This window comes from Sus scrofa, chromosome 9, assembly GCF_054392235.1.
Source record: "Sus scrofa isolate SSC_HxYL_T2T_F1_AM1 chromosome 9, Sscrofa_HxYL_maternal_Yorkshire_Landrace_v2.0, whole genome shotgun sequence".
In the NCBI taxonomy this organism is placed as follows: domain Eukaryota; kingdom Metazoa; phylum Chordata; class Mammalia; order Artiodactyla; family Suidae; genus Sus; species Sus scrofa.
Window position 1 is genome coordinate 56,320,372 of NC_139391.1, and position 25,592 is coordinate 56,345,963.

General features: G+C 36.2%; 1 protein-coding gene across 11 annotated transcripts in view; it reads right to left on the reverse strand.

Moving 5' to 3' along the window:
• Nucleotides 1-25,592, reverse strand: part of ARHGAP32 (Rho GTPase activating protein 32) — a 274,553-nt gene that overhangs the window by 140,873 nt on the left and 108,088 nt on the right. For 5 of the 11 annotated variants that reach the window (XM_021063134.2, XM_084976598.1, XM_084976596.1 and 2 more), the window contains 4 exons: nucleotides 24,655-24,763; nucleotides 1,236-1,327; nucleotides 646-687; nucleotides 174-258 (listed from right to left, as the gene is read on the reverse strand). In XM_021063134.2, the coding sequence (XP_020918793.2) occupies nucleotides 174-258; nucleotides 646-687; nucleotides 1,236-1,327; nucleotides 24,655-24,759 (324 nt within the window). In that variant the 5' untranslated portion in view covers nucleotides 24,760-24,763. Of the gene's footprint in view, nucleotides 1-173; nucleotides 259-645; nucleotides 688-1,235; nucleotides 1,328-24,654; nucleotides 24,764-25,592 lie in introns of those variants that run through there. The other 6 variants (XM_084976599.1, XM_084976601.1, XM_084976600.1 and 3 more) reach the window with 2 other exon arrangements.

The following is a 25,592-nucleotide window of genomic DNA, read 5'->3' on the forward strand; positions in this document are numbered from 1 at the left end:
ATACTGCTTCCACTTGAAATAGGAGTCATCAGGTATCAGAAGAGAAGAAAAGTTTTCCCATCAACCAGTAAGACAACAATAGAAAAACCTATTTCTAAGTGTCACCTGTCAGATACATAGATGTAGGTATAGGTATGTCTTAATTCAGTATATAGGAAATATTTCAAATATACCTGTATGCTGCCAAACTCAACGTTCTCATAATGGAAATGTGCACATTCAGCCATCTTCGGAAAGTGACCTTTAGTGAAGGGTAACCTGAAGTACATGAAATAAATGAGATACAAGATACTGCAACAGTCACAATGACTGTGCCTAAGGAGGAAATAAAACAGGTTTAAAAGCTCATGCAACAAGCAACACTATTAACTAAGCACATGCGCATGAGTACATATAACCACACAAACCTTCTCAGAAATACACAGAATCAAATCGAGATTACATTCAGTGCATAGGGGCAAAACCAAAAAATAAAATAAAATGAAAAGCATCAGTATAGTACTTTCCTAATCTTGACCAAAGAAAATGGCCATAGAAATGGCCACAGAAAAACTATGCTTTTGGTGAATGTTATGGAAACTTGTGAACAGCCAGCTTCTAACCAGAAGCAGCATTCCCACCACAAAATACAAAACCAGATTTTACCTGTGAATGTTGTCACAGCCCATCAGTCCTGGATTGGTGGGTCTGAATGCAGAATGAACATTTTTATCCTTGTCTTTTCTCTACTTAGAATGAAAACATAGCTATCTAACCCTTTACCAGATGAAAAGATGGTTTTTCTGTCTAACACTGAAACGGATACCTTCAGATATTTCACTTAAGAGTTAAATACTGGCATCCATTTCAGACTTTCTCAATGCCAAAGCCGAGAAACAGCAACCTCCTAATTCAAACACCAAAACTGATTTTTCTAAATGAATGAAAGCACGTATTAAAGGTACCAAGAAAGACATACTTGAATTGCTTCTGTTGAACAAGAGCAACCCAATAGACAATGACATAAAAGTTGTTGCAAGAGCAAAATTCAAGTATATTTTTAGGCAAGCAGACAATCATCGGGCTTCTTCCGCTAACAGTTGAGTCATAATTGAAGGTTTGACAGTATAATTTAATGTATGGACAGTAAGAGTTCATTTCGCAAAAAATCTAAATTAAAGTTTTAAGAGAACTAAAGAACTGATTTCCATTTAGAGGAATTCACTTAAAAAAACCCACTGTAAAATTATACTTACTTTTTCACATGTTTAACCTTCATACTGGCTGTACTGCTACATGTCTTAAGACTGAGGTCTCCAGGAATTTCTGGAACGTCTGCTCCTCTTGCCTTAAAAAAATAAAGACAAAAGATTTACTGCTATCCCTTTAGTATGAATACATTTTTAAAAGCAAATTACAGTCCATTTCAATGGTTCTGACTCTGTACCAACAGAAATACATATTGATTTAATAATCTCTTCTTAAAATTATAACTTGAGTTTTAATTATTAAGAATAAGGAAAAATATTCGCCTAAAATATTTAATTTTACTGTATAAGGAAAATTTTTTTGTTCAACTTCAAACTGTCATTCTCTTCTAATCAAATTTTGAAATCAACTCTTATGTGTGTCAGTACAAAGTAAAATCTCCCCTGAGAGTTGTTAGAACAAAATAACCTTGGTTACAATGATTAATAAAAGCTTAAGTGGTAATGCGAACACAACTAGGAGATCACAACATGCAGTTCTCACACTAAAATTTGAAAGTACCATCCATGTAATACCTCCAAATTCCTCCTTAGTCTGCCAGTTTTCATAGTAATGATCTTTTAACTTTAGTGATACATTCAGCTGCACCATTTTAACAACAAAAACTGGAAAATCAAAAGATTCTGTAGCTCCAGCGGCGCCATCGGTTAGCGCACAGTACTTATAAAGGATTCTTCACACTCTGGACAAAACAAAGAGCAAATCCAAGTATCTATCTTAAAAAACAAATTTATGCTATACAATCTATGATTTATGACAGAAAGTACTCATTATTATACCCAATGTCACATGACATAATAGAGAAGACTAATGTGGAGTGAGCAATTAAACCGAGTTAAGAGGAGATTCACAAAGGAGATGCGATGAATTCATACAATGGAATATTACTCATCCATAAAAAAGAATGACATCTTGCTATCTGCAACAATGTAGATGGGCCTTGAGGGCATTATGCTAAGCAAAATCTCATTTAAACACAGAATTTAATATCAAAACAAAACAAATAAAACAAAACCAAGCTCACAGATAGAGAAACAGATTGGTGGTTGCCAGAGGTGGGGGTGGGGAGGAGGTGAAAAAGGTCAAGAGGTCAAAAGGTACAAACTTCCAGCAATAAAATAAATAGGTCATGGGGATTTCATGTACAGTATGGTGACTGCAATTCATAATACTGTTTGCATATCTGAAAATTCCTAAGACAGTAGATCTTAAAAGTACTCATCACAAGAAAAAAAGAAAAAACGTTTTATAACTATGTATGGTAACAGATGTAAATTAGAATTATTACAGTGATCATTTCACAGTGTATACAAATATCAAATCATTGGGTTGTGCACCTGAAACTAATACAGTGTTATGCATCAATTATACCTTGATGAAATTTAAAAAAGGAGATTCTCAGGAACCAGCAGAAACGAATCTGACTAGCATCCATCAGGATGTAGGTTGGATCCCTGGCCTCGCACAGTGGATTAAGGATCTGGCGTTGCTGTGATCTGTAGTGTAGGTCACAGACACCGCTCGGATCTGGCATTGCTGTGGCTGTGGCATAGGCCAGCAGCTACAACTTCAATTTGACCCCTCGCCTAGGAACTTCCATATGCCACGAGTACAGTCCTAAAAAGGCCAAAGACAGAAAAAAAGCAGAGATTTAGAATATCAGTTGATTTTTTTTAATGTTTTCTTATTTTAAAAAATTGCCAAAAAAAAAAAAAAAATAGCCAAGAGGAGTTCCTGTCGTGGCTCAGTGGTAAACAAATTCAACTAGGAACCATGAGGTTGCGGGTTCAATCCCTGGCTTCGCTCAGTGGGTTAAAGATCTGGCATTGTCGTGAGCTGTGGTGTAGGTAGTAGACGCGGCTCGGATCCCGCATTGCTGTGGCTGTGGTGTAGGCCCACAGCTACAGCTCTGATTGGACCCCTAACGGGTGCGGCCATAGAAAAGGCAAAAAGATAAATAAATAAATAAATAGCCAAGACAGTTTGGTTAAATGTTAAAAGCCATGACTTTTCAAAAATATGAGGTAACAATGTACGAACTTTTAAGAATTAACACTTGAAGTCTACAAACAATAAGTGCTGGAGAGGGTGTGGAGAAAAAGGAACACTAGTACACTGTTGGTGGGATTGTAAATTGGTGCAACCACTGTAGAAAACAGTATGGAGATTCCTCAGAAAACTAAACATAGAACTACCATTTGATCCAGCAATCCCACTCCTGGGCATCTACCCAGAGAAAACCACGACTCGCAAAGACACATGTACTCCAATGTTCATTGCAGCACTATTTACAATAGCCAAAACACGGAAACAACCTAAATGTCCATTGACAGAGGAGTGGATCAAGAAGATGTGTTACATATACATAATGGAATATTACTCGGCCATTAAAAAGAACGAAATACCATCATTTTTTGCAACATGGATGGACCTAGAAACTATCATGCTAAGTGAAGTCAGCCACACAATGAGACATCAACATCAAATGCTATCACTGACATGTGGAATCTGAAAAAAGGACAGACTGAACTTCTTTGCAGAATAGATGCTGACTCACAGACATTGAAAAATTTATGGTCTCCGGAGGATACAGTTTGGGGGGTGGTGGGATGCGCTTGGGCTGTGGGATGGAAATCCTGTGGAATCAGATTGTTATAATCATTATACAACTACAGATATGATAAATTCATTTGAGTAATAAAAAAAAGCAAAAAATAAAATAAAATAAAAATAAAAGTTAACATCCTCAATTATGAAAAAAAAAAGAATTAACACTTGATTACATATATATCATCAGGGACCAATGGACCCAATATTTTTTGGGGGGAGGGGACTCTGCATTGTTAAACTTGCTACAGTTAGTTAAACCTCCTTAGTTTATTTACAAGAGTAGATATTTCATTACCAATTATTCATAGAGTCTTTTTATGCCATCCTACAGGTCTTCCAAAGGGGGAAAAAGTGACTATTTCCTTGAATAATGAAACACAACTCATTCTATCTTGTAATTGCATTATGGATCCACTGGATCTTTTCATAAATCTAAGATAGGAACTCCATCTTATTTTTCCTCTATCTTAAAATTACTCTTTCAAAATCCTAGGTAACATTTCTTCAGTATTCATCATCATTCTTAACTTAACCATGCTAGAAAAGACTAAAATTTTTAAAATATGAAAATAAGGGAACACCAAGAACAGGGGTTGGCAAACTTTTTCTTAAAGAGCCAGTCAGTGATTATTTTAGGTTTATGAACCACACAAATTCACCCAATTCAACTCTGTTATAGCACAGAAGCAGCCATTTGTAAATGACTGAAAACGGATCCCTGTCCAATAAAATTTTATTTTCAAAAAACAAGCAGCCAGAAAGTTGAATTTCTCAACCACTGACCCATGATGTTTATACAATAGTGAAATAATCATTGTCCAGTTTTTAATCTGGTGTTGCCCAAATTGTTGCATTATCTTTAAAGAAGGTAGTTTATGTTGAATACCTGAAACTTAGATAATCCTGTAAATCAACTATACCTCAATAAAAAGAAGGTATTTTAAAAGCTTGAAGACACCATCTTTGTAGTCGGCACTCTGTTTTCATTGAATATGTTTAAGAGCTCTGTATTTTTCATTCATAATAAGAGGAGAAAACTGACAGATTTTTTATAATGATTAGACACATCAAAGGATGGATGCAAAGAGACAGTAAGCAGCACTCTACACTCTAATAATGGTGGTAAAATTGATCATATACATGTCATCTCATATTGATGATCACATCTTAGATGAATACTATTAAAAAATTATGAGTGAGCAATATATTTCTAAGGACAAAAAGAAAACATGGTATGTTCCTTGAGTTAGTCACTCAACTGAAAGGACTTGATCAAACAATATTTTGCAACAACAACCTGGATCACTTTGTTTTGCTAAAATAATGTTTGACAACATTCCTTTAGCTTTTAAAGATGACTGTGCACCAGAACTAACTTGACATAAAGAGGCCTACTAAGCTTAAATCCATGCTAAAATTTCTTTTAAAATGTTTTTTCAATATTTGTTCTGTAAATTATTCATAAATTAACTTAGTTTAAATATAAAAGGGGGAAAAAAGGGTGCACCGCCCCCAATTGGTAAATTAAAATATTAACACTCTTTTGCAAACAAGCTCTCTGTGCTAGGTAGGCCATGGTTCACAACACACATCCAAGGAAAAAACGAGGACGCCTGCCTATAATCCATAAGAGGAGACACAGTATGGACCACAAACCTCCGCAACAACCACTGACTGAACTGTAGGTAGAAACATGGCCCAAAGGTAAATTCACAGGCCATCCAAATGGGCCTGAAAGGAAAACCTCTGCCTAAAAAGACAAATTGGGATCCTGCTGTGTAGCACTGAGAACCATATCTAATCATTTATGATAGAGCATAATACAAGAAAAAAGAATCTATACATGTATGTGTAACTGGGTCACCATGCTGTACAGCAGAAAACTGACAGACCACTGTAAACCAGCTATAATGAAAAAAAATAAAAATCATCATATATACATATATATATACATATATATATATATGAAGACAAAATGGTAATAATTAGGCAAATGAACAAACAATGGTCCAAGAAGCCTTAGCCATGTAAGTTTTGTCCAGCAATATTTGCCCATAGTCCAGAAAAGTCCTAAGCATAAAAAGTGGAGTCATTTATTCTTTTCGGATTTAGAAAACAGAATTAAAAGGAAAATATAGTACTATTACTCTTCTGTCTGATAGACTAACATTTTCACCTACATAGTATTTTTGAATAAAATGAGTTTTCTTGAATTTCTATGTAAAGCATCTAGCTTGAGTCATTTGTCCTGTTGCTCTAAATCAAAAATTAAGAAACTTCTTTTTTAGAAATATTAAGTAACACTCATTTGCAGAAAACACACAATTTTCCCAATCTACTAATGTTATAATCATTGCTTATTTAATGGTTCCAAAGTAGAATTTGTATCAACTTCATGGAAGCAGGCCATTCACCGATGGAAAATTAAAGAGACAACAGAAGGCAATGGAACGAATCACTTAGCGAACATACCATGTTCATAGAAGCACTCACCATTTGTGCTTAAACTATCTATGTGTCTATCTCAGCAATACACTGACTTCCTCAAATTGGAGAGTTTCATCTACCCTTGAATTACAAACATCAGGCACGAATGATGTGCTCCAAAAAGTTTAAGGAATTAATACATTATTAACTATTTTTATCTTCTCACTCCTTCCCATGTTCAGGTTTTTTTTAATTTTTTTTTTTTTTTTTTTTGGTCTTTTTGCCTTTTCTAGGGCTGCACCTGCGGCATATGGAGGTTCCCAGGCTAGAGGTCTAATCTGAGCTACATTCACCAGCCTACACCAGAGCCACAGCAACAGTGGGATCCGTGCAGCGTCTGCAACCTACACCACAGCTCACGGCAAGGCTAGATCCTTAACCCACTCAGTGAGGCTAGGGATTGAATCTGCAACCTCATGGTTCCTAGTCGGATTCATTAACCACTGAGCCACATGGGAACTCCGTCCCATGTTCAGTTTTACACCTCTTTTTTCACTGTGTAATGTAACTGATGTGTTCATTCTCCCTCTAAACATCCCTATCTTCAAAATGAAATGAAAATCTACTTATTCCATTTAAGCCTATCCCAATAACTTAGCCAAATACAGGTATTTTCTTTTTTAAATCATCCATAGGACTCACCCTATATGAAGCAAGTTGAAGCATGAGGCATTATATTTTATTGCAAATTGCCTTGTCTCATTCTTTAATCAAAGTCTTTTCCATTCATCAAGAGGATAACTCCTCTGAGCAAGAGCCAATGAAGTGATACAGATATATATTTTATTAATATCTGACATCCTCAACCTCCATTACAACACTAAAATTTAGTATCATTCAAAAAATGGCTAAAAGAAACTTCATACTGTTAACAATCCTAGGAAAACAAATTAAGACTTTCATCTCTCATTTTTTAATTCTCCTGGCTTATTAATAAATATAAAATCTATGAAAGTCCAAGTTAACAAAATATAATTATGCATTTTAACAGCTCTATTTTATAGTTAAAAACATTTACCCCAACTATTTTGATGTACATTGTTAAAAAATTTTTCCAGAAAAGGAGTTACATTTCATAAGCTTATTTTTTTCACAACCTCACAAACAGTAAATATTATCAGTCTTTGTCTCTCTGATAAGATTACTTCATATTTTTTAGTTATAGATAAAAGAGTTGAACAGAATCTCACCATTTTAGTAGGTGTCTATTATTCTATATAATTTATTTTTATATTCTATATCTAACACTTTTCAGAATAAATAACACGTTTTAAAATTACAGCTGGCAATATATGTGTGATATAACATATCAAAACACCTAATAACTTTCCCTTAACATTATAAACCTGGAAATTCTAGATGTTACACTTGACTTCAAGACTTACTACAAGGCAACAGTAACTTAAGCCAGTGTAGTACAGGAGTAAGGGCAGACAAATTAGAGAGATCAAACAGAAAGCCCAGAAAAGGCCCTCACGTATATGACAAAACTTGACTTATGACAAAGGTACCAATGCAGTTCAAAAGAACAGTACTGTCAATAAATGAGACTGATGTAGATTTCTAAGATATGCAAAATACCTGACTTGTTCTCTTCAACAATTTGCAAAAAGTCATTCTATGTGAAAATTCACTCAATATGAAAATTAATAAAATAAAAATCAACACGGAAAAGTAAATCATAGGTGAGATACCTTAAACAGGAAACAATGTACTACTCCTAAGAGAAAAATTAAGAAATTCAACACCATCAAAGAATCTATACCTAGCATGAACAAAAACCTCCCTATAATAAAATAAAAACTGACACCCTGATTTTTAAGGTGGCAAAATATATGAAAAGGTTCTTCACAAAAGAGGATACCAAATGGCCAATATTTGTAAATGCTCAATACCATTATTCATTAAGTAAATTCAAAATAAAACCATAATGAGATAACACTGGACACTCTCCAAAGAGCCAAAAATTTGTTTGAAATTAAAATACCAATGGGGAGTTCCCGTTGTGGCGCAGCGGTTAACGAATCTGACTAGGAACCATGAGGTTGCGGATTTGATCCCCGCCCTTGCTCAGTGGGTTAAGGATCTGGCACTGCCATGAGCTGTGGTGAAGGTTGCAGACACGGCTCGGATCCTGCCTTGCTGTGGTTCTGGCGTAGGCCGGTGGCTATAGCTCTGATTCGACCCCTAGCCTGGGAACCTCCATATGCTGCAGGAGCGGCCTTAGAAAAGACAAAAAAAAAAAAAAAAAAAAAAAAAAAAAAACACACACAAATGGTGGCAAAAAAATTTTTAATTAAAATATAATGGTGGAGTTCCCATTGCGGCACAGTGGTTAATGAATCCGACCAGGAACCATGATGAGGTTGTGGGTTCGATCCCTGCCCTTGCTCAGGGTTAACGATCCGGCGTTGCCGTGAGCTGTGATGTAGGTTGCAGACACAGCTTTCATCCCGAGTTGCTGTGGCTCTGGCATAGGCCAGCGGCTACAGCTCCGATTAGACCCCTAGCCTGGGAACCTCCATATGCTGTGGGAGCAGCCCTAGAAAAGGCAAAATATATATATATATTTTTTTATTTATATTTATATATAAAATGGTGGCATCAGTGAAACTCTCATATATTGCTGGTTGGAGTGTAAAATAGTATAACCACTTTGGAAAATTGATTGATGATTCCTAGTGAACATACAACTAAACATAGGACTATCCAATGATCCTAAGTATACAGATCCTCCAAAATCACTCATACATATACCAAAAGCCATCTGCATAAATGTTCACAGGTGCTTTATTTGTAATCACAAAAAAGAGAAACAACATAAATATGCATGAACAGAAGAACAGTTGAATAAATTATCGTATATTTATGCAATGGAATGCTATACTTGAAAAAAGCTATTTATTAATATATTAAACAACATGAAAAAGACCTAGCTGTTACTACAGTATGGTGAAAGAAGAGTATATGTTAAACTTCAATTAAAAATGAGCAAAAAATATCAAAAGAAATGTTTATGGAACTTAAGCTGGTTCCACATTTGTTTGGAAGAGTTAATAACTGTTAAAACAATGAGGAAAAAAACAGGATTCCAAAGAACAGAAAAAGACTATTTTCTAACTTATTCTATGATACTAGTCAACACAGCCATCAAAACCACCCAAGAGACTTTTAATACCAGCCTAGACTGAGGTCTATGACTAGACTAAAACAACCGGAAAAACTGGACAAAATGTACAAAGCAACTGTTTTAAGCACTAAAATCAACCATAGGGAAAAGACATGAGAAGCAATATGATCTTTGAGAGAAACAAATTCCATAAGGTGAGCTCCATATTAAGCCAAACTGTTGACCAGCAATCACTTCCAAACCAGAGTAAGAAGGACTGCAGTCCAAATATAAAGCAGCAGCATTGCTGCTACTGGGAAGGAGAAACAGGGTCCCATTTCAAAGCTGCCATGTGACTGAGCCTTAGAGGGAAACTCCTTTTTAAAACAATTGTCTATAGAACTCTATATACAGTGAAATTTATTTCAAAAAAAAAAAGAATGTAACCCTTCTAGTTTCTCCAATTTACAATAAAAACTCTACAGGAAATAAAATGAAATAAAATAAAAAACATGCAACTACTCTAAAAAATTTAATGAGAGCAGGTGAATTGGAGAGCAAAGTCAAAATATGAGTGAAGAATGCCTATTACAGTGGCAGTGTGCTTCCTGGGTTTTTTTTTTTTTTTTTCACCTGTTACCTCTTCAGGTGACCCCAAAAAAGGCAGAATCAGAATGAGTTAACAGTTGTGGTGAGCAAAACTCTTAGAGAAGTTCAACTTTCTGGCAAGAAGACTTGAGAAGTGCCGCCCCCCACAAATGTGAGGAAAATAACCGAGACATTTTTCCTCTTTTTTTTCTCTTCCAACTCAGCCCAAGGACAGAACTGACTGCATCACTTCCTTTGTAGTACAGGCACATAAGACCCTAAGTGAAAAACTCATTCTTTTCAATAGAAAAACAATAAAGAGGATCCTGTTGTGTAAAGACTGGGGATATAATCCTAGGAGATTTTTTCCTCTCACTTTTCTTCTTTCTACTTAGATCTTATAGGAGCCCTAGTCAGGAAAGACAGCATGCAGGATAAGAGGCTAAAATCCCACCCTTCCAACCAGAGAAACCATGAAAAGCATCACTTGAGAGCAGATGGTGTGTGCAAAAATTCCTAACAAAGATAAGAATACAGCAAATGCTATGGAAGTGGACTGCTATTGAAGCTACCACCTAAAGAAGTCCAGAAAGAAATTTCAATACAAATCTAGTCTGGAAGAAGAAATTGGAAATACACATACCTTATCTGATAAAGAACTTCTAAAATTCAATTTTAAAAAAGACAGGCATTCCAATAGAAGAAAAATGTAAACTTGAATGAACACATCACAGAAGATATCTCAATGGCTTAATAAGCACATGCAACAATGCTAAACATACACTATCATCATAGCAACACAAACAAAAACCACACTGAGATTCTATTACATATACAATAGACTCTAGACACAAAGAGTACATATTATAGGATTTCATGAATAGGAACAATGGTTAACTTTGGTGGCTAAAGTACTGACTGGGAGGCACTCAAGAGAGCTTTCTGAGTTTTAGGAAATTTTTAATGTTTAAATTTAGGTGGTAGGCATATGGGGAGAACATAAGCAAAAATCCATCAAGCTCTACACAGAGATTTATCACTTCTTTGTACATCAGTTATACCTTTGAAAAAGCACAGAAAAAAAAAATGAATGGGAAAAACAGACAACAACAGGAGAATGGAAAATTATAGGCCAACCTCATTTATTAAACACAAACTCATAAAAATATCCTGGATAAAATAGTGAACCAAATACATAATTTCATCAGTGTTTAAAGTGCATCATAATCAACTAAAGTTATCCCAAGAACGCAAGGATAGTTTTACTATAGAAAAATCTATTATTATAATTCAATATTAATTATAATTTAAATTAATGGAGAAAAACATAAGATTGTTGCAATAGATGCAATAAAATTACATGATAAAACTCAACACCCATTCATGAAACATCTAGAAAGACTTCTGGTTCAGAACAGTAAATTGAAGACTTATTTATCTCTGCTTTCTCTCAGATCTTTCCAAAATAATACAGGATTTTTTGTTTTTGTTTTTGTTTTTTGCCGTTTTCTTTTTATAATGGCAAAAGTACAAAGTGCCATCTGAATAAGGTCATTCATTGCAGGACTATCTCTAGTAACTAAGTGATGAAACAATCTAGATGTCCATCAGTAAGGGAAAGGTTGAATAAACTGTATTATATCCACACAATGGAATAGTCAGAGCTACAAAAGTAACAAGGAAGATTTTGATCTATTGCTATGAAATAATCTTCTATGAAGTAAAATATTGAGCAGGGAGAAAACACATGATATAAGAATAGGATCTCCTTTATCTAAAAAGAAAGTAATAACAAATTTTGTGTATAAAATACACATAATATAAAAATCTGTGTACAGTTTATATTTAAAAATGAGAAGGATAAACCAATTAAAATGTTTATACATGGGGAACGAAGAGAGAGGGAGAGAAGCTAGATTTTTCTGAATGCTTTGTTTTGTAGTTCAGATTTTAGGGCCATGTACATGTTTTAAATTACATCTGTAAAACTAAGTGAAAATGGGCAGAAAAGGAAATTTCTTAAAATCAAAAGCCAAATAAAACAAAAGAACATAATCATTTCAAGTTGGAAGCTTAACCGCACAGAGAGGAATTACTTCAAATGACAGCAATGAAAAGTAATTGATTCTAAATATGACACATTCTGGAGATAAAATGAAACACACTCTTTTCAGTAATATTTGCATTATGACTTTTAAACTATTAAAAGTAGATTAAAGCAAACTAGTACCTGCTAATGTCCTTTAAAACTAAATGACAGTATGTTGTGTGTCTTTTCAACATAAGACATAGTACAAATATAAAGCAAAGAAATTAAGGAGAAACCTTACTCATTTCCTTTGGGGGGCAAGAGGCAGTATTTCAATAAGGCTGCCAGAATGACAGAACAGACAAACGTAGAAGGCACAATGAAACTTGACCACAGCAAGGCATGTAACTGAGTCTTGTGATACACTGGTGGATGCAATTTTAAAGTAGGAATTCAATATTAATATAATTAGACAAATTTGGAGCTGATTAAATACTCAAGAATGTTAAGTATCAATTATACTGCAAATTACTGTGCAACAGAAAGGAGGCAGCACAGAGTTCCCATTGAGGCTCAGCGGGTTAAGAATATAGGATCCTGAGGATGCGGCTTCGATCCCTGGCCTCGCTCAGTGGGTTAAGGATCCAGCGTTACTGCAAGTAGCAGTGTAGGTCACAGATGGAGCTCAGATCCGGTGTGGCTGTGGTTGTGGTGTAGGCCAGCAGCTGCAGCTCCGATGGGACCCCTAGCCTGGGAACTTCCATATGCTTCAGGTGCGGCCCTTAAAAAAAAAAGGGGGGGGGGAGGTAGCAGATCTTAGGGCTCTTTTATTCCTACAATTCTCAACATTTCTATAAAGGATAAAAACATGTATGACATATTTATCAAATTTACAGATAGGAAAAAACTTTTAAAGGGATATTAATACTCTGAGTGACAGAATTCAGAGATTTCATTTTACAAATTAAAATGATTATGAAGCTTATCAAGAATAAAAATTACAGCCTTGAATTTATATTCAAAATTCAATTACATAAGTATGGGGGAACACATTTTATTTGACAAGAATCTTGTAACAAAATCTAAGGCCCAGAATTTACCACAAGGCAAAATATAAGCCAAAAAAAATATCTCCACTGGTTAAAAGTTAACACAGTCTGAAAAAATGTCTCATCTATAACAAGGAAAGTATTTGTTTCTCCATAATCTGAACCAGTTAAACCACATAGGGTAGAGTTCATCCACTTCAGGAAAACATAACTTGATATTGAAAACTTGCAAAAATAGGAATTGGCAGTGTTTTATCCTGTCTGCTTCATTGTTTCCTAACCCAGAAAAATATTCTTCCATTCCTGCCCTGGTACAAATCTTTAAACAATCTTTCAAATGCTAATTCTCTTGATCCCAAATCCAAATAAGACTCTAACGCTGAATGGGTAACTGTAAAAAACAAACAAACAAACAAACAAAACAAACAAAAAAAGTGATTTATGGTCAGTATAATAGGTCATGCTCTGATACAGAACCATAATGCTGGCTATTTCCACAGCAAGCCTCACACAATGCCCACACCTTCTGTATTGTCTATGTGTGTGACTATCTTCTCCAAATACTGTAAAGTCCACCTTAGCAGGTATCAGAGAAGATGAGTGAGCATGAATGAGATTTTTAAATAAGGAGAAAAATAGAGGATGTGAAGATATTTAACATATATATTATAATCATGGAACTAAACAGAAATCTCTTTCAGCCATTCCACTGCAAAGGAACAACTGAACCAAGAAAGAAGAAGCAACTTGCCATAGTGCGTTAGCTGCAGGATGTAAACTGAATTTTTATCCTAAAACCTACTATATCATATGTGAGCATATTGGTAGAAAAAAATTTAAGATTGTGGAGCTCCCGTCATGGCGCAGTGGTTAACGAATCCGACTAGGAACCATGAGGTTGCGGGATCAGTCCCTGGCCTTGCTCAGTGGGTTAATGATCCGGCGTTGCTGTGAGCTGTGGTGTAGGTTGCAGACGCAGCTCGGATCCCGCGTTGCTGTGGCTCTGGCATAGGCCGGTGGCTACAGCTCCGATTCAACCCCTAGCCTGGGAACCTCCATATGCCGCGGGAGCGGCCCAAGAAATAGCAACAACAACAACAACAAGACAAAAAAAAAAAAAAAAAAAAATTAAGACTGAAATTTTTTAAATGGGAAATTATAAAAATGAGAAATACTTTTCTATCAAAATATGAAAGATTAAAAACATTTTTTTTTCTTTTTAGGGCCACACCTGCAAGTTCCCAGGCTTGGGGTTGAATCAGAGCTACAGATGCTGGCCTACGCCACAGCCACAGCAACACGGCATCCGAGCTGCATCTGTGACATACACCACAGCTCACGGCAACACGGGATCCTTAATCCACTGATCAAGGCCAGGAATCGAGCTCATATCTTCATGGATGCTAGTTGGTTTCGTTTCTACTGAGCCACAATGGGATCTCCAAAAGAGTTTCAATTTTTAAGACTGAAAATCTATGGCTAAGAGATCCTAAACCTTATTATATGAATTAACAACACCTTTTTGACAAGTAGTATCAGAATCCTCATACTCTTTAGATAATTAATTTCCCATGGGATAATAGTAAAAAGGTGAAATTCGTCATAAAGATATTCATCAAAGTGAAGGATATAAAACAAAGTCCTACTAATTAATAAAACATCATAATATATTCTATATTATAGGCTATTGTGTAGTCATTAAATCTGTTTATTAAGAGTTTTCATTTAAGACCAATTATAACACAGTGTGTACATACACTTCTTCCAAGCAACAGGTTTTATGGAGTATTAGTGGTTTTAAAATTTCTTGAATATTTGTAATTTTCATCAACTAATGTTATCACATATGTTAAATAAATTATTAAGCATAAATAACAAAGAGAAACTATAAACACCGTGTTAAGCAAAATTCTAAAAGGACCCTTAATCCCACCGCTGCCAAAGTTCCCATCTCTTGGTTGTTCAAACATTAACCTCGGTCATGCCAGGAAGACACTGTACAAATATAATTAAAGTCCCAGGTCAGTTCTTTTTTTTTTTGCAGGGAGGGAGTTGTGGGGGGAGGATTTCACATCTTTTAAAAATATATATAAACAATATTTGTTCATTGTAGAAAGTCTGGAAAATATAGATAAGCACTTAAATTAAAATAAAAATCATACAGCAATGATTTTTCACTGTCTTGACCCCAAACATTTCAAAATCAAAGATTGTTGTGGTAACACTGGGATTTGTTTAAAGTGTTTTTTTTCCTCCTGGGCCAATAAGTAAAATACTTAATTTTTTTTTTTTGGTCTGTGCTTGCACCACAAAGAAGTTCTCAGGCTAGGGATCAAACCTGTGGCATAGCTATAACCATAGACAGAGCAGTGACAACGCTGAATCCCTTCTGGTAAGCCACAAGGGAATGCCAAAATACTTCACTTTTAAATCATGATATATGTATTTCCTTGTAACCTATTTTGTCTTGTATATACTTGTCCCGTATATTTTGTAAACTTCTATTTTGTTGTTGTTGTTGTTTTTGTTTGCTTTGTTTTGTTTTGTTTTTGCTGCACCTGGGGCATGAAGAAGTTCCTGGCCCAGGAACTGTGCCACAGCAGTGATAACATCAGATCTTTAACCACTAGGCCACCAGGGAACTCCAACCTTTATTCTTTCTTTTTTTTTTTAAGTTATTCTTCAAGTACGAAAATTATCTGGATGGGTCTAATCTAATCACATGAGCACTTCAAAACCAGAATTTTGTCCTGCTGGTAGTAAAAGGGAAGTCAAAGAAGATTTTTAGCATGAGAAGGACCTGAGGTGCAGCTGCTGGCTTTGAAGGCTAAGGCAGCCAAGTGAGATGGACTTCAGACAGCCTCTAGAAAACAGGTCCCCCCACCCCACCCTGCCAACAGCCAGCAAGGCAACAGGGACCTCAAATCTAAGAACTAGAAGGAATGGTAGGGAATTAGGTTCTGTCCACAACTAAATGACATGAGAAGCAGATTCTTCAGCTTCAGATGAGAGCCCAATCCAGCCAACACCTTGACTTCAGCTCACAAGACCCTGAGAGAAGAACCCAGCTTGTCCTGACTTCTGACCTACAGAACTGTAAGGTAATAACTGGGTATTGTTTTCAGCCTCTAAATGTGTCATAATTTCTTAAACAGCAATAGGAAACAAATACTAACAATGTGGACATTTAGACCCTAGAAATTCCTGAGTGGTCTCCGGCTGTCGGTGCTCCTTTACCTCTCATGCAATTAAAATGCCTCTTCCCAGGACTATGCAGCAAAGCCTGAGACATTCCTGCCTTCCAGAACTCCCAGAACCTCACCGAATGCACAGACTTCAGCACTCACCCAAGACTGCTGAAGCAGGATTATGCCGCTCACAGGAAGGCAAGGCCTGGAAGAAAGCGCAAGTTCGGCAGGTGGAATAGGTAGCTGGTGAGAGGTACAGACACCTGACTCCGTGCAACAACCCTCTCTCCCTTCTCCCTTGCATGCCTGCATTTCCATGCACAGGCTACAATCTGTTCCATATCCCACTCTGCAGTTCTCAACATCCTCACGTTTTTCCCCCAAGAGGAGGAAAACTTAATTCCGCTCCTTCTCCACATTGATGTTTTTCATTCCCTCTACACAGGTGTCCCTACACAATGTCCACCAGCCAGTCTTTTCCAGAGGTCACTTCCCGCCAATAAACCAGAGAACTCCTTTACCTATGACCCTTCCCATAATGTAAAGTGGACAATATTCCATTTTTCCTGCACGGCAGCACCTTAATGATAGGGTAGAACGCTTACGCTAAATGGATCTTAAAAAGGAAACATAAAATTATAATGTATATGGTTTACAATCATTCAGTCACAGTCGCGGACATGATGAGAGAGCGAAATATACCAACAGAGCAATATTCTTTGAAAGTAAGGATGTGGGAACATTTATATTAAAAAATCGTGTTTATATGAATGTTAAATTAAAAACTCTGCATCATAAGCAATTATGAAGGAAATGCATCAAAATAATCTGACCACTGTGGGAAATTGGATTATGGGTGAGTCCCTTTCTTCACCACTCTTCAGCATTTTCTATATAAACATCGTAAACATTATCAGCTTCTCTGAGTTATAATTAAAACCCACCCATCTGTCAAAAATAAAATGTTAAACATCACGCAACAACAGAGACAGAGAGAGTGAGCACCATGGCCAGAGCGGGAGCCACCAGGGCCAGAGTGCGCTCCAGGACCGGCTTGTCGGTGGGTGGGGGAGAGAAGACAGAGGAGGGGGACAGCACGGGCCTCGCACATGCAATGTTGACAACACCCGAGCATTAACTTCTTCTGTTCCTTTTCAATTTTTTTTTTTTTTTGGTATTTTTGTTTTAATTTTCATGACTCTGGTTGTTAGCATATGTGAGCATTTTCAGCCAGGACCACTGATTTTATTTTATCAGTAACAACTTCATTTGCTCCAGCATGACCTGCTCTAGCTCTGAGATTTGAACACTTTGATTTTAATGGCAGAAAAGGAAAATGAGGTAAGAAACTCTTCCAAACAAAAAAATTCAAGAATTAACAGCATCCACTTTGAAAATTTTGTAATAATCAATACTAAAAATAAAATGAATGGAGAAATACTTCTACTTTATGAAGAGTAACAAATAAATCATAAGCCATAAATCACAAAAGGATAGAGTCCCATTGCAGGGTTTATTGTTGTTGCTGTTTTGACTTAAAAATGACTGTGTAGAACAGTAAGGAGATTAAATCAACAATCCAAAACTTCCCAATAAACAAATGTCCAGGATCAGATGGTTTACCTAGTAAATTCTATCAAAGACTGAAAGAAGAATTAATGCCAATTCTTGTTAAACTCTTCCCAAAAAGAGAAGGAAGCTCTTCCTAACTCATTTTAAAAGGCCAGAATTGGAGTTCCCATCATGGCTCAGTAGAAATGAATCTGACTAGCACCCATGAGAATGCAAGTTTGATCCCTGGCCTTGTTCAGTGGGTTAAGGATCCGACATTCCCCTGAGCTGTGGTGTAGGTTGCAGATGTGGCTCGGATACGGTGTTGCTAAGGCTGTGGTGTAGGCCAGCAGCTACAGCTCCAATAAGACCCCTAGCCTGGGAACCCTCACATGCTGTGCGTGTGGCCCTAAAAAGACAAAAAAAAAAAAAAAAAAAAGCCAGAATTATGTTAATATCAAAACAGGTGAAGATGAAATAAGAAAATTACAAGTCAGTATTGATGCAAAAATCCTCAACAAAATTATTAGCAAACTAAAATCAACAACACATCAAAAAAAATCACACACCCATGATCAAGTGGGATTTAATGAAGAGATACAACTCCAGTTCAACATCTGCAAATCAATCAACATGACACATCACATTAACAAAGTGAAGGATAAAAACCATATGATCATCTCAATAGATGCAGAAAAAGCTTCTGACAAAATTCGACATCCATTTATGATAAAAACTTTCAACAAAGCCAAGTATAGAAGGAATTTATTATAGTTTTCAACATAATAAAGGCTATATCTGACACAGTAACAGATTACATCATAATCAACAATGAAGAGCCAAAGCTTTTCCCTAAGGTCAGGAATAAGAAAAGGATGCCCACTCTTGCCACATCCAATCAGCACAGTACAAGAAGTCCAAGCCAGAGCAATCAGGCAAGGAAAAGAAATAAAAGGGCATCCAAATTGTAAAGGAAGAAGTAAACTTATCACTATTTAGGAGTTCCTGCTGTGACACAGTGGGTTAAGGATCCAGCATTGTCTCTGCAGCAGCTCAGGTCACTGCTGAGGCACAGGTTTCATCCCTGGCATAGCACAGCAGGTTAAGGATCTGGTGTTGTCACAGCTGTGGCATAGGTCGCAGCTGCAGCTTAGAATTGATCCCTGGCCTGGGAACTTCCATGTGATGAGAATAGGGACCAAAAAACAAACAAACAAACAAAAAAACCTATCACTATATACATATGACTTAATATTTTGTGGAGAAAACCCTAAAGACTCGACACAAAAAAACCTGTTATCACTAATAAACAAATTCAGTAAAGCTGTAGATATAAAATCATTATATGAAAATCAGTTACATTTCTATACACTAATAATGAACTATCAGAGAAACTAAGAAAACAATTTCATTAAAAAGAATAAAATATCCAGGAATAAACTTAACCAAGGACGTGAAAAACCTGAACATTGAAAACTATGACATTGATGAAAAAAATTGAAGATATAAACAAATGGAAAGATAGTCCATGTTCATGGATCAGAAGAATTAATATTGTTGATTGTTAACTGAGTAGATTCATACCACCTACTCAATCTACAGATTCAATGCAATCCCTACCAACATTCCAATGGCATTTTTCACAGAAATAGAACAATTCTAAAATTTGTATGGAACCACAAAAGGCATAGAATAGTCACAGCAACCCTGAGAAAGAAGGACAAAGCTGGAGACATCATGCTTCCTGGTTTCAAACTACATTACAGAGCTAAAATAGCTACAATAATCAAAAGAGTATGACTGGAACAAAAAAAACAGCACATAGAAAAATGGAAACAACCCAGAAATCAGCCCATTTATATACTGTCAATACATTTACGTCAAAGGAGCCAAGAATATGTAATGAGAAAAGGAGTCTCTTCAAAACTGGTGTTGGGAAAACTTGACCAGCCACATGCAAAAGAATGAAACCAAACCACTATCTTACATAACACACAGAAACTAACATAAAATGGATTAAAAACTTGAACTTAAGACCTGAAGCCATTAAACTCCTAGAAAAAAACATAGGTAGTAAGCTCCCTAATGACCTTCCTGGAGATGGTCTTTTGCATTTGACAACTAGAGCAAAACGAACAAAAGCAAAAGTAAACAGGTGGGGCTACATCAAAGTAAATAGTTTCTGCACAGCAAAGGAAGCCATCAACCAAATGAAAACTTAACCTATCAAGCGAATAAAAGTTTTTGCATATCATATCTGGTAAAGAATTAATATTCAACATATAAAAAACTCTTTACAACTCAAGAGCGAAAAAACTCCAAAAATCAAAATTCCAATTAATCCAATGGGCAGAGGATCTGAATAGACCTTTTTCCAAAGAAGACATATAAATGGCTAATAGGTACATGAAAGGGAGCTCAACATCACTCATCATTAGGGAAGTGCAAGTCAAAACCACAATGAGTTATCACCTCATACCTGTTAAAATAGCTATTATCAAAACGGTAAGAAATAAGTGTCAGCAAGGATGTATAGAAAAGAAAACCCTTGTGCACTGGTAGTGTAAATATACACTGGTATAGCCACTACAGAAAACCGTATAGAGGCTCATCAAAAAATTAAAACTAGGGTGGGAATGTAAACTGATACAGCCACTATGGAGAACAGTTTGGAGATACCTTAGAAATCTATACATAGAACTTCCATATGATCCCATAATCCCACTCTTGGGCATATATCCGGGCAAAACTCTACTTAAAAGAGACACATGCACCCACATGTTCATTGCAGCACTATTCACAATAGCCAGGACATGGAAACAACCCAAATGTCCATCAACAAATGATTGGATTCGGAAGATGTGGTTTATATACACAATGGAATACTACTCAGCCATAAAAAAGAGTGACATAATGCCACTTGCAGCAACATGGATGGAACGAGAGAATCTCATCCTGAGTGAAATGAGCCAGAAAGACAAAGACAAATACCATATGATATCACTTATAACTGGAATCTAATATCCAGCACAAATGAACATCTCCTCAGAAAAGAAAATCATGGACTTGGAGAAAAGACTTGTGGCTGCCTAATGGGAGGGGGAGGGAGTGGGAGGGATCAGGAGCTTGGGCTTATCAGACACAACTTAGAATAGATTTACAAGGAGATCCTACTGAGTAGCATTGAGAACTTTGTCTAGATACTCATGTTGCAACAGAACAAAGAGTGGGGGAAAAAATGTAATTGTAATGTAAAAAAAAAAAAATTAAAACTAGAACTACCGTATGATCCAGCAATGGCACTTCTAGGTAGTTAACGGAAGAAAATGAAAATACTAATTTGAAAAGACATCTCCACTCCCAGGTTCACTGCCACATTATTTACATTAGCTAAGAAATGGAGCAACATAAGTATTCATTGATTGATGAATGGATAAAGACAATCTGGTGGGGGGGATATTATTCGGTCATAATAAAAGAAAGAATCTTGCATTTGTGACAACATAAATGGACCTTGAGGGCATTATGCTAAATGAAATAGGTAAGAAAGAGAAAGGCTAATACCATATGATCTCACTTATATATGGAAGTTTTAATAATATATAATTAATTCATTTAATTGAACTCAAAGATACAGAGAACAGATTGGTGGTTGTCAGAGGTGGGTGAGCAAAATGAGTTCAAAGGGTCAAAAATTACAAACTTTCAGCTATAAAATAAGTGAGCCCTAGGATATAAAGTACAGAATGGTTACTGTATTGTATATTTGAAAGTTGCTAAGTGAGTAAGTCTTTTTAAAACTTACAAAAAAATTTCTCATCACAAGAAAAAAAAAATCTATAGCCATGCATGATAATAGATGTGAACTACTAGACTTACTGTGGTGAATATTTCACAGTATACACACATTATATTGTACACCTAAAACTAATATAATGCTATATGTCAATTATATCTCAATTTTCAAATGACCACAAAATGCTTTAAATTCTTAACAGTTCGGAAATTTCCTGGAGTTCCCACTGTGGCACAGTAGGTTAAGGATCTGGTATAGGTCACAGCTGCAACTCAGATTCAATCCCTGGCCTGGGAACTTCCGTATGTCACTAGTGTGGCCGAAAAAAGAAAAAAAAAAATTCTTTCTTTCGGATATGCATTAAAAAAAACTAATATTCTGGCCACATCACACAAATTAATAAAAGTTCAACATTCAAGAAAGCTCTTTTATTTGTGTGGGGTTTTTTCGTCTTTTGTCTTTTTGGGGCCACACCAGCAGCATATGAAGGTTCGCACGCTAGGGGTCCAGTTGGAGCTACAGTTGCCAGCCTACGCCTCAGCCACAGCAGTGCCAGATCCGAGTCACGTCTGCGACCTACACCATAGCTCACGACAACGCCAGATTCTCAACCCACTCAGCGAGGCCATGGATTGAACCCACAACCTCATGGTTTCTAGTCAGATTCATTTCCACTGCTCCACGAGGGGAATTCCTTTTATTTCTAAAGTTACTCAAAAATTTAAAAAATGGAATTGTTTTGGAGAAACATTTTATAAGGGTTTCTCTTAATAATAAACTTTATTCTCAACTTGATATTTCACATATATTATTATTGAAAGAAAAAAAGGTTTCAAACTTTCTTTACTCTTACTTCCTCAGTATAATCAGTATAATTTTCCAGAGAAAGTTAATATTAGTTCTAATCTCATCTACATCCTTTTCATCATTCACTGTGCAATTTTTGCAATCTAACAATGTACTATTTAATGAGTGTAATGATTTTTTAAAAAAAACAGTTATACACCTGCCTTCAAGAAGCTTACACATAAAGAAATTAAGAGTACCAATATAACATGATATAAATGATAACTTCTATAGACAAATCACTGTGAACTCCAGAACACAGAATTCAGGAACTTTCTATGAATACAGCATGTGACATTTTAATACAGAGTAGATAAAATACCACCTAACAAATATCACCCTTCTTCCCATTCAATAAACTCAATGTAGATTTACTGCAGGTTGTCAAAATATAAGGAAAAACTGTGAAAGACTTTTAAATGTGCAAAACAATTTCTTGACTATCCTTTCAATGGTATGAAGGCGCCTCTAGGGATTTCTTGACAGGATAGGGGTGTGGGAGATGTCTGTCTTTGACTGGACTATTTCACATCTCTGCAGAGTAGAAGTCTGAAAAGTAATTTTATACTAAAAAGAAAATATCAAGAGAAGAATCTAATGGAATTCTACAAATGCCATGTAAGCATCAACTATGCTCAATTAAAATCATATGCTCATAAATTGATATCAGTATTTGACAGTATCTGAGTTAAAAGGCATTTTCAAAAATGAAATACATAGATGTTCCCGTCATGGCGCAGTGGTTAACGAATCCGACCAGGAACCATGAGGTTGCGGGTTCGATCCCTGGCCTTGCTCAGTAGGTTAAGGATCCGGCGTTGCTGTGGCTCTGGCGTAGGCCGGTGGCTACAGCTCCAATTAGACCCCTAGCTTGGGAATCTCCATATGCCATGGGAGTGGCCCTAGAAAAGGCAAAAAAAAAAAAAAAAAAAATACACAAAATTTCATTACAAATCTGCATTGACAAGCAAACACTTGCATTCAATTTTGATTATAAGAACCACTAAGTTTTAACTACAATGAAGTTAAAATGTTATTTTCCACAAAAACAAATTTCATTGTTCTTATTACCAGATCTAAATTACAAAAAGTTATCATGGATTAAATGGATATCTCAAACTTAGGTGGAAAAACTACACCGCACAGGATTTTTCCACCTGACTCCCAACAAAACTGTTTTTCCAATTTCTCAGTGAATGTAAACTCCTTTCTTCAGGCTGACTGAGCCAAAAAACTCAGTCATTCTTGACATCTCTAGCTCACTCTCTGTATCCCATTCATCAGCAAAAACAGTTGGCTTTATCTGCAAAACTACATCCATAATCTAACCATTCTGAACCACATCTACCACCCTGGTTCAAGCTACCATCGCAATACACCTACTATAATGAACTTCTAACTGGTCTCTTACTTCCTCTTTTGCCTCTCTCTTTAACCTTGATTCACAGCAACCAGAGACCTCCTTTAAAATTTGAAGCCAGATCATGTTACCTCTTGGCCAAAAATCTTCCAATAGTTTCCCAGCTCACTCAGCATAAAAAAACCAAAGACCTTATAATGGACTATAAGAAACCACGTCTCTGACCGCATCTCCTCCTACTTTTCCCCAGCTCAATTTCAGCCACATGTTCTCCCTGTGTGTCTTCCAACTTGCTTTTTAATTCTCTGCCACAGCCTTTACCTTGTTCTTCCATTGCCTAAAACGATCTGTTCCCAGATACACACATACCCTCACATCCTTCAGGAGTCTGCTCAAATCTCAACTTCTTCCAGAGGCCATCTGGGACCATCCTATACAACCAGCAACTATTCTTTCACACTCTCTCCTACCACTCTGTAACCCCACCATGCAGCATTAATTTTCTACAATGGCACGTACCACTACGTGATATATTATATAACAGGTAATTAGTTGCTTCTCCTCCTACCTCATTAAAATACAAGCTCCACAAAGGCAGGAAATTTATGTGTTTTATTCATGGCTCTGCCCAGAGTCTAAAACAGTGCCTTGAAAAGATGATTTGCTCAACAGCTATTTCCTGAAGAGCAGGGGAACAACAACGACAAAATTCTTTTTGTCAGTAATGCTTCCTCAGTTCCTTTTCTTTATGTAAGTAAAATATACATATACACACATGCTAAAACTGATTTACCATTGCACTAAGTGTTTCTTCCCAATCAGGCCGCTCTCGAGGGTGAATGTTTCTGTGTAGTTCTGGAACAAAATCATCCTCTTCAGAATGTACCGAGGACTTCATCTTCCTAGAAATCAAAACATGAAAGACTGTAATAAGAATTCCCATTTTAAGAAAAGCTTTCCAATGGCCACATTTCAAAGAACAGAAAATTATGCCAAATTTGAAGTTTAGTTAAAAGAGCTTTAGTGGCTAGAATTGATTTTCCATTTCTGCTCTGCTTTCAGAGTACTTCCTGATGTATCAACAACCACTTGTGTTCCAGGAGGTAAAAGTAAGGCTTATCGCTAGTTCGTCTTTATGGTCTATGGTAATAATATAAGGAGTGGGGGTTTGGGATCAGCACATGCACACTGAGGTATATGGAACAATTAGCCAAAGGGGATCTGCTGTATGGCACAGAGAAGCCTACCCATTATTCGGTGATCATCTATGTGGGAAAAGAATCAGAGAGAATGGCTATGTGTATATGTACGACTGGGTCGCTTTGTTGTACAGCAGAAATTATCACAGCCTTGTAAAGTAACTATACTTCAATAAAACTTAAAAAAGCTAAAAATAAAATAATATAATGACCAATTTTATCTGTTCAACACAGTTGGAACTTTGAAAAGATTTGTATTAGCCATCACTATTTATAAAAACTCTGCTAAGCATTAGGAAAAATGCAGGATGAAAGAAGAGATGGCACTTCTGGTTTCAATTCATGTAACATAGTATATTGAACTAGGACTCCCAAGAAGAACAACTATGAATACTGGAAAAAACATATAAAATTATTTGCCTGAAGGCACAGGAAAGCAATCTATACAGGCGGGACTTGGCTACACCCTTACAGAGAGAGAGAGCCCATGAAGCGAATTCCACACTTAATTATTCTTTGGTATAAGAGATTT